The 10,126-nt window shown below is 39.9% G+C and overlaps 1 protein-coding gene across 1 annotated transcript; it reads left to right on the top strand.

The window, feature by feature from the left end:
- Window positions 1-5,572: 5,572 nt before the first annotated feature.
- LOC145801163 (uncharacterized) lies at window positions 5,573-9,806 on the top strand. Its single transcript, XM_082891608.1, has 5 exons — window positions 5,573-5,996; window positions 6,957-8,799; window positions 8,915-9,119; window positions 9,201-9,394; window positions 9,475-9,806. Exons 2-5 carry the CDS (start codon window positions 6,966-6,968, stop codon window positions 9,630-9,632), a joined length of 2,391 nt encoding a protein of 796 aa, XP_082747734.1. The 5' UTR covers window positions 5,573-5,996; window positions 6,957-6,965; the 3' UTR covers window positions 9,633-9,806.
- Window positions 9,807-10,126: the final 320 nt, after the last annotated feature.

Genomic DNA, 10,126 nt, shown 5'->3' with positions numbered 1-10,126 from the left:
TATATATTCATCAACAACAACAACATCATTAACAGATATGAGCATATATATTCATCAAATGTAAAAAATAAAAAATAAAAAATCTAACACATTCAACAGATCATTATTTTGTTCATCTTCATCAACAACAGATCTGAGCTCAAATGGACGAAGACAGATCTTTCTTTTCTAGTAGATCACTAATCGAGCACCAGATCTGATCTAAGAGACACGTTTAGATATCTCGATGGTGGTGGAGTTTAGATCAAACTAACCAATTTGTGTTGCTGTTTGGATTTATGGCCTGAGATCTCTAAACATGTTTGAAGTTTAGATCGAACAAACATGAACCACCATCGTTATCCTCTTCTACCACCATATCTCTCATAGGCATTTCATTTCTCTTTCAAGTCACAAAGATGGTAGAGAATGGAGATCAACGGCCATGAATCAGATCCTTCAACGGACATAAGAAATTGTTGATCCTTCGAAAAATGTGGTATGATCTGATTTGTGGTTGCATTTTTTGATCTGATCTATGATTCAGATCCTTTGCCGGAGGCCATCCGCGAGATTCTTTGACTCTCATCGTCCTTTGGAGGGAAGGAGGTCAACGTGAGGGAAGAGTTTTAGAGAGAGAGAGAGCCTAAAATGAGTCAAAGAATAGAGAAAACATATATATATATATATATATATGGAGGGGTACAACGGTAATTTCATATTGGGGGTAAACGGGTACAGGGACGGGGCGGGTCCGAGGCTGGGGAAGGTATCACCGTCCCCGGCCCGAAAATGATTGGGGATTCATTTTTGAATACCATCCCCAACCCGTCGAGGGTATTTTTCAGGAAAAAATCGTTCCAATCAGGGTCGGGGGTCGAGTCCTCGTTAGATCGGTTTCAAATTGCCATCCCTAATGTAAAGGAAAATGTTGCGAGAATAGTGAAGAAAGCTAACATGGTAACACTCTTTCCCTTGAAATGCTTGACTCTTTCAATTGAAACTAATTGTGGGGATATATTTTCTGAGTACTAGCACGTGGCCAAGGTGACGCCGACGTGTCAGCCGAGGTGCCACGTGTCTTGGTCGTAACACCGAGGTTATCTCGGTTAGGTTGGGGTTATCTCCGAAGATGACGGAATCCGGGATAAGCAGATAAAAGACAAGAGTCCTAGAATGAGGCGGGATTTCAGCCTGGACAAGGATAAAACTCTTAGGGAGTTTATCTTTATCTATTGGAGAGTCCAAGATAAGCACTGAGCTAAAGTCCATCGAAGCTAGGCTTCTATTGAGACTAAGATTGGGTTAAGTATAAAAGAAAGGCACCCCCATGGGTCTAAGGTACGCAATTTACATTCTGAACAGTGAGTTAAGCTCTATTAATTATCTTTAAGAGATAACTGACTTGATCGTCGGAGTGCTCCCGGGTGGACGAACCACCGCCAGAATCTCTTCTTTCTGTTACAGGTCATTCAGGTGCCATCTATTCTACCAGTGCTCTCCAGTTGAATACTGAGTTGACAGTGTGGTCAGAAATTCACTCACACAATTTGGCGCCGTCTGTGGGAAAGAAAGGAGAATAGATGGCCAATGACAGACAGAAGGAAAAGGTTGGAGACGAAATCCCTCCTGGGAACGGTAAACACGTTAACCCTAACATGGAGAAATATGGTTGCAACGAGGAGACTCAAGACCAAAATCACGGAAAGGAAGACGTCAGCCAGGAAGGCGACGTATCAAAGAAGTTAGACCGAAGCGGGTATTACAATGAGAACGACCTCCAGGTATGAAAAGATAGATGCCTGCGAAGGGACAAAGAGGTAAAAGAGATGGCAAACAAATTGGCTGACCTGCAATCGGTAGTCAATTTTATGATGCAAAACAATGTCATGCAGCCACCGTTCCCACTACAGGACACGCCAATTTCAGCAGCCAATGCCTAGAAGGGAGGGCAGAAAACAATCCCTATAGCCCCCCAGCACACCAGGAGCGAAAAACACTCTCACTGGCCTTCAAGGAAGGTCGGGTGAGGAGAGTCGAGGAGGGAAGAATCTCGAAAGACACATTACACCAAGGAGGCAGACCCCAAAGAACATCGGAATGTTCAAAGGCAAGCACTGTGCTTCGACACAACTAATGGAGAAAGGTCGAAGAGGGCTCACAATGAAGCTGAGAGTAGTGCACCAAAAAGATTGAAATTAGGAGATAGCCGAGCTCCTGGGCGGACCAAGGAGGTCTTGAGAGATTACCTCAGGAGGAAGAAACAAGATGCCAAGGTAACTTCCCCTGTTAAGCCGAGAACACCATTCTCGGCAGAGTTGGATAAATTTGAGTCCCCAAAAAGATTCAGTATGCCGAGGTTCCAGATATACAACAGAAAGTCGGACCCCAACTTTCACGTCGAATTATACCTGAACTCGATGGCACTATACATTGGGAACGAGCCGTTGCTCTGTAAGGTGTTCCCTTCATCCTTCGGGGAGATTACATCAGATTGGTTTCACAAACTGCCAAAGGAAAGTGTGAAGACCTGGGAAGGCCTAGCCGAGATATTCGTGGCCAGGTTCGTGACAAACAAACTACAGCCATTAAGGGTAGACGCCTTGATGGCTCTGAGAATCAGTAAGGATGAAGGCCTTAGGGCCTATGCTAAAAGGTACTATGAGGTGTTCAACTGAATACCCGAGTGCAATCAAGAGGTGGTGGTCATATCTTTCAAGAATGGCCTAAAAGATAACTGTCCACTACGAAAGTCTTTAGCAAAGACATTGCCAAAAAGCATGGAAGAGCTCATGGCCAGAATTGAGAAGTATGCCAGAGCCGAGGAAGACACATCAGAAACTAAGGAGACAAAGCAAGAGAAAGGAAATGGCTCGCCGAAGTGAAGCCAAGGTAACAACGCATCCAACAAGTAAGAGATAGGACTGAGGGTTGTACAAGCAGTCACAACTGTGTTCTGAATCCCAATTCACAAAGTCCTGGATAAAATCCAATCCCAGCCCTACTTCAGAGCACCAGCTAGGGTACCGGGAGAATTTATGAGAAGAAGCCTTGGTAAGCATTGTGTTTACCATAATGAGGATAAGCATCTGACTCAGGGTTGCAGAGCCCTGGAGTCACACCTAGAAGACCTAGTAAGGCAAGGCCACTTGAGGGACCTTATAGATGAGGCCAGGACAAGGAAAGAGCAGGCAAGATTGCCTCAGGCACCAGCAGCTCCACCTCCCCTAGCACAACAACCACAGGCAGGAGGACCTCGGGTAATTAATGTAATTCATTCGAAGGTCAACGAAAACAAAATACGGGGGGAGACCCAGAAGGTAAAGCACTTGCAGCACGTGTACCAGGTCGGGGAGAAACGACATCGGGCCGAGGAGTGCCAGGGACCAGTAGTGTCTTTTACTGAAGCCGACCTTGAGATGGTACAACATCCACATAACGATGCCTTGATAGTATCCCTCCAGGTTGGGGAGTGCCAAGTGAAAAGCATCTTGATTGACCAAGGCAGCTCTTGTGACATCATGTATGTCATGTGTTACAAGGAGCTTAGCCTTCACCCAGACAATATGGAGCAATCCAATGGTCCAATGGAACACCGACATGGCCACTGGGAGTAGCAAGCTTGGAGGTGCAGGCTGGCACCAAGAAGATAAAGACAGAATTCACCATAATCGACACACCCTCCCCTTACAACGTCATCCTAGGAAGACCATGGTTGCATGCAATGGGGGCTGTTCCCTCAACATTGCATCAACTGTTGCGGTTCCTAACAGAGCATGGGATAGAGGAGGTCAGAGGAAATCAGCTGCAGGCAAAAAATTGCTCCATGGCAGCAATGAAATCTACTTGCAGCATACAAGAGCCAGAAAGGACAGAGATCGAAAATGAAGACGTGGAGGTCCTAGAGGATGTCAGCAAGGAGCCAGCCAAAAAAAGTGAAGAAGCACTAAAGAAAATCCTTGTCCAGCAGGGGGATGAGGAATGCTTCTTCCTTCTCGACTCGAGCTTAGCCGAAGAAGAGGAAAAAGAGTTGGAGGCCTTCTTGAGAGCAAACATTGAGGTGTTTGCCTGGACGCCTTACGAAATGCCTGGCATTGACCCCAAGGTCACTTGCCATAAACTACAGGTAGACAGGTCAGCCAAACCTGTAATCCAATGTGTAAGAAGATCGACATTGATGCACGTTGAAGCAGTGGAAGAGGAAGTAGACAGGCTTCTGGAAGCCAAAGCCATTCGAGAGGTAGATTACCCGACATGGCTATCAAATACAGTGGTGGTAAAGAAAAAGAATAGTAAATGGAGAGTCTGCGTGGACTTTACCAGCCTAAACAAGGCCTGTCCCAAAGACAGTTTTCCTTTACCCAAGATCGACCAACTGATGGATGCCACTTCAGGGCATGAAAGGATGAGCTTCCTGGATGCCTATAGGGGATACCATCAGATAGCCATGTACCCCCCAGATGAAGAGAAGACTGCATTTATCACCCCAAAAGGGTTGTATTGCTACAGAGTGATGCCTTTTAGGTTGAAAAATGCAGGAGCAACTTACCAAAGATTAGTAACCAAGATATTCAGACACCTGATTGGCAGAACAGTGGAAGTTTACATTGATGATATGGTCGTGAAGACCAAGGAACCTAAAGGTCATTTGGCCGACCTAAAAGCAGTCTTTGACATCCTTAAAACATATCGGCTCCGACTCAATGCATCAAAGTGTGCATTTGGAATTGGATCTGGTAAATTCTTGGGATACCTGGTTACTAGAAATGGCATTAAGGCCAGCCCAGATCAGATCAAGGCCATCCTAGAGTTAAAGAGCCCGACATCGGCAAAACAGGTGCAGATGCTGACTGGAAGGGCTCCAGCCCTGAATAGGTTCATAAGCAGAAGCTCAGACAAGTGCAAACCTTTCTTCAACTTAGTGAAGAAAGCCACAAACTTCTTATGAACCGAGGAGTGCAAAGCTGCTTTGGCTGACTTGAAGAAATATTTGACCACAGCTCTAGTTCTTTCAAAACCAGAACCTGGAGAGGAAAATGGGAACAAAGGGCTGTTTACTATGTAAGCAAAACCCTGGCTGACGCAGAAACCATATACTTACCCCTAGAGAAGTTGGTGCTGGCTTTAGTAATGGTTTCAAAGAAACTGAACCATTACTTTCAAGCCCATAAAATTGTGGTGCTAACTGAACACCCTTTGAACTCCCTGTTGCAGCAAGGAGATCTGACAGGTAGAATAGCCAAATGGGCAGTGGCCTTGGGCCAGTATGGCCTGGAGTTCAGACCCAAAACAGCAATCAAAGGCCAAGTTTTGGCCGACTTCGTGGCCGAGTTCAAGCCAGAATCCATCGTACACCGGGCTCCGTTGAGCCGAGGTGAACGATGTCCAAACAAGCAAGAAGGAGCCCAGCCGAGGGCAACAGAACAAAGGAAAGAGGAAAAACTAAGACTCTACAGCATTTACATCGGCGACTCCTTTCGACTATTTGTCGACGGGAGTTCAAACCAAGGTTTTAAAAACCAGACCAGACCGGCCGGTTCAACCGGTTGAACCGGTGACCGGATGGGGTTCTGGTCCGGTCAACCCTCCTAAACCGGCCAGCATAAAAAACCGGGATATTTAGTGAAAACCGTTCAACCCACCGGTTTAACCGGCGAACCGGTTGACCCGGTAACGGGTCAGTCGAACCGGTCCGGTTTGCTTTCTATATATAAAAAAAAAAAAAAATTCAGATCTTATTCTTTTTTTGTTCTTCATTCATTCTCACTCAGCAGCAACGGGCTTCCCAAATCCCTAATCCCTTCTTCTTCTTCACACAGGTACTCTTCTTGGGTCTACACTTTTATTTTCCACCATGGATCATGGATCTTTGATCTCTTTTTTTTTCTTCACTTCTTTTATTTTATTTCAGATCTTCCGTTCCGACAGCCGATCCCGATCTTTGATCTTTGAAGTTTGATCTCTATTTTGGGTCTACACTTGACAACCAAAATCAACACTTGATTAAATCAACATAGGTATCTCCGAATCGAAAAAGTTCCGAACTCTGTTTTTTTCCTTCACTGTTGATTTGAATCAACACACACAGAGGTATCTCAAATAAAACAAGAGAAGGCTCTGTTTTTTTTTTTTTTTTTTAGAGAGAGGAGAAGAAGATGAAATTTATTATTAATGCTGAAATTTATTATGCTGATGAAATTTAAGTTAGTTATTAATGATGAAATTTATTATGATTTAAAGCTAAAATTAAACAAAAAAATTAAAATTGTATTTGGTTTCTTACTTTCATCTTAAAATTAAAATTAAAATTATAAATTATAAATAAATTACAGTCCTTTCATTTTAAATTGTTTGTTTGGTTTCTACTTTTCTGTCCTTTAATCTAATCAATAAATAATGTATTTTTGTTTAGAAAATTAATTAATGTTTATATAAATTAAACTATTCCAATTAATTATCGTAGATATAGAAAATTTAAATTATTAAAAAAATATAAATATAAATGATTTCTTGGTATGTCTGGAACAGTAAAATAGACAAGCAAATTTAAAACAAGCAAAGTATAATTAAGATATGGATAAAAATTCTTTGCAATGAATCCTTTTGTAATGGTTATATTGTGATAATTTAACAGTCTATGTTTAAAATTAAAATCAAATTACGTCATTTTAAGATGTTTAATTTTAATTTTAGCTTTAATTTGAAATTTATTAATGATGAAGTTCAGGCTCTGTTTTTTTTTTTTTTTTTGTGGATAATTAAGTCTCTGAATTGTAATGAATCTTATTATGATTCATTAAGTCTCTGAAGTTCAGGCTCTTCATTCATTTTTTTTTTTTTGGATAATTTTTTAACTTTATTATGATTATTGTACTGTATTGTATTGTAATGAATCTTACTTTGTGGAATTTTAATTTGAATAGGAGTATTGTTTTTTCTTTTTTCTTTTTTTCATTTGTTCTTATTCTACCTGGTAGTTGTGAGAGATGTCATCTGGCCAAAATTCAACAGCTAATTCCACCCAAGCCACAAGGGGAAAATCTGATATTGCATGGGCACATGTTATTGAGGGACGAGATGTTAATGGGAAGAAGACTTACTCATGTATGTATTGTGGGAAAACTATTAAAGGTGGAGGGATTAATAGAATGAAGCAACATCTTGCAAAGAAGTCGGGTGAGGTTGGGCCATGTAAAAAAGTTCCCCCAGATATTCAGTATCAAATGCATGAGTCTTTGAAAGCATTTGATGAAAAGAAGAAGCAAAGTCTAGAAAATTATGATGAATTAAATCCTTATGGTCCAGGTGGTTTTCAATTTGAGGGTGATGATGTTTACGTTAATGTTGATGATGATGATGAGGTTGTGGAAACGATTCCTCGAAACAATAAGGGCATTTCAATCAATGAAGGAGCTGGAAGTGGGAATAAGAGTAGAGCACCAATGACACATAAAGGGAAGGGGAAGAAACATGAACCAACAAAAATTGGTGATTATTTTGCACCAAGGACCACTCCGGGTTCCCAACCAACTATCAAAAGTGCTCTCCAAACTAAAGAAGCCATACATAGAGCACATATGATTGTTGGGAAATTCTTTTATGATACTTGTATTCCAATCAATGCTGTGAACTCCATTTATTTTCAGCCCATGTTTGATGCCGCAATTGCCATTGGTCCAGAATATAAGGTCCCTACTTACCATCAACTTCGAGTTCCTTTATTGAGAGACTCAAAAAAAGAGCTTCAATTGTATATTGACACTTTGAAGAGTTCATGGGCTACGTGTGGATGTACTATTATGGGTGATGGTTGGACTGATGGTAGACAAAGAAATCTAATAAATTTTCTTGTGTATAGCCCTATGGGAATTGCTTTTGTGAAATCAATTGATGCCTCTGATGCTGTCAAAGATGCTACTCTTCTTTCTAAATTGTTTCTAGAGGTTATTGAGTGGGTGGGAGTGTCGAATGTTGTTCATATGGTGATAGATAATGGAGCAAATTATAAAGCTGCAGGAGGACTTGTAAATGCAACTTACAAATCTATAAATTGGTCTCCATGTGCAGCTCATTGCTTGAACTTAATCTTAAGTGAAATTTCCAAGATGAATCATGTGCATGAGCTTGCTATTAAGGCATCAACGGTGACAAGGTACATATATAACCGTTCATGGTTGTTAGCTCGGTTGAGAAAGAAGAAGAATTGGACTGAAATTGTGCGCCCAGGAGCAACGCGCTTTGCCACTACTTTTCTTGCATTGCATAGTATTCATGAGCATATGCATGATTTGCAAGCTTTGGTGACAAGTAAGGAGTTTACAAGTTCAAGGTTTGCCAAAGAGAAGAAAGGAAAGGATGCCATTGATATCATTTTAGATAAACTATTTTGGAAGGATTGCTTCATCACTGTTAAGATTGTTGAGCCACTTATGCGTCTTTTGCGTATTGTTGATGGAGATGAGAAACCGTCCATGGGATATGTTTATGAAGGCATGTATAGGGCACTCAAAGGTATTAAAGATATTTTCAAGAGAAATAAGAGGTTGTATAGGCCTTACACAACAATCATTAAAACTCGTTGGGATAATCAATTGCGGAAGAATATACATGCGGCAGCTTATTGGTTGAACCCAGCTTTTCAATATGATCAAGCTTCATTTTGCAAAAAGCCAGAGGTTATGAATAGTGTACTTGATGTGATTGAAACTAAAGCCACATCAAGTAAAACGAAGCTCGTGAATGAACTTAGATTGTTTCGAGATCGACAAGATAGTTTTGGAAGAGAGCTTGCCATTACTACATCTAAGAAAACACAACCTGGTAATCACTCTCTCTTTTTTTTTAATAGTAATTATCATTATTATTTGATTTTGTTTGGAATATTTTATCATTATAATTATCATTATAATATTTTTCTTTCTTTCTTGATAATAAGATGAATGGTGGAAGATGTTTGGACATAGTGCTCCAAATTTGCAAAAGTTGGCCATTCGAATTCTGAGTCAAACTAGCAGCTCTTCTGGGTGTGAAAGGAATTGGAGTGTCTTTGAACGCATACATACAAAGAAGAGGAATAGACTAGAACATCATAGGCTTAATGATCTTGTGTATGTTCATTACAACTTGCGATTGAAGAATAGGTAAATTAATCTTTCTCATATAGTAACTAATGGATTCTTTATTTTATTCGTTTATTTAGTCTTACAATTGAATCAATATAGGAGGTATTACAAAACAAGGAATTATGATCCCATTGACATTGAAAGCATTGACAAAACCGAGTTTTGGATTATTGAAGAAGAAAGACTAGAACAAGAGGAGCCTCCATTGATTGATTATGATGAGCTCGAAAAAATGCTTTATGAAGAAGATGAGCCTCCACGATATAAGAAGCAATGTCATGGTCTACGAGATGGTTAGAAAATAATGTTTCATCATTATGCAACACATTTTTTTTTTTATCTATCATTAATGATTTTATTTTAACTATTGTAGATGATGTTGAGGATGATATGGAGGTAGAACTTCTTGGAGATGATATCGACTTGGGATCTTTTGGTGACGTGAACATTGATAATAGATCAAACAATCCGAGCTCTAATGCAAACGCGAACGAAAATGATGATGATGATTGGCTAAATTATCGTCCCTAGGAGATTTCGGCTGTTGTTTGTGATGTTATGTTGTGTTGTGTTGAATTTTTTTCTTTGGACTTAGTTTGTTTATGTTTGGAAACTTTGGACTTTGTTTTGTCTTTTTTGTGACTTATGTTTTATGGATTGCTTTAGTTGGATGCTTTCATAATTTTTATTACTATGATTGTTGTTTTTGATGGCTAAATTTTCATCTTTAATTTGTTGTTAGTATGTGAAGTGTTATGGCTTATATTCAGGATTTTTTTTTTTTTTTTTTTTTGAAGTATAGAAAAATATCACTAAAAATATTTAATATTTTTTTTAAAAAAAAAAATTGAAAATTTAATATTTAAATTATTAATTTATATTTTTTAAAAAAATATTTATGACGTAATTATGACGTCACGGTTCGATCCGGTTCAACCCACCGGTTGAACCGGTGACCCGTCCACCCAATCATTTTTCCGGTTCGTTCACGGGTCCGATTTTTAAAACCTTGGTTCAAACCGACA

This window comes from Camellia sinensis, chromosome 1 (genome assembly GCF_055761805.1).
Source record: "Camellia sinensis isolate YWXY chromosome 1, ASM5576180v1, whole genome shotgun sequence".
Classification (NCBI taxonomy): domain Eukaryota; kingdom Viridiplantae; phylum Streptophyta; class Magnoliopsida; order Ericales; family Theaceae; genus Camellia; species Camellia sinensis.
This window is presented reverse-complemented; position numbering and strand designations above follow the sequence as displayed.

What these genes read in the sequence shown, in the direction of transcription:
- LOC145801163 (XM_082891608.1), top strand. Translation starts at nt 6,966, where the DNA reads ATGTCATCTGGCCAAAATTCAACAGCTAATTCCACCCAAGCCACAAGG. An exon ending in ATCTAAGAAAACACAACCTG is followed by an intron (nt 8,800 to 8,914) that starts GTAATCACTCTC and finishes CTTGATAATAAG; the next exon opens with ATGAATGGTGGAAGATGTTT. An exon ending in ATGTCATGGTCTACGAGATG is followed by an intron (nt 9,395 to 9,474) that starts GTTAGAAAATAA and finishes TAACTATTGTAG; the next exon opens with ATGATGTTGAGGATGATATG.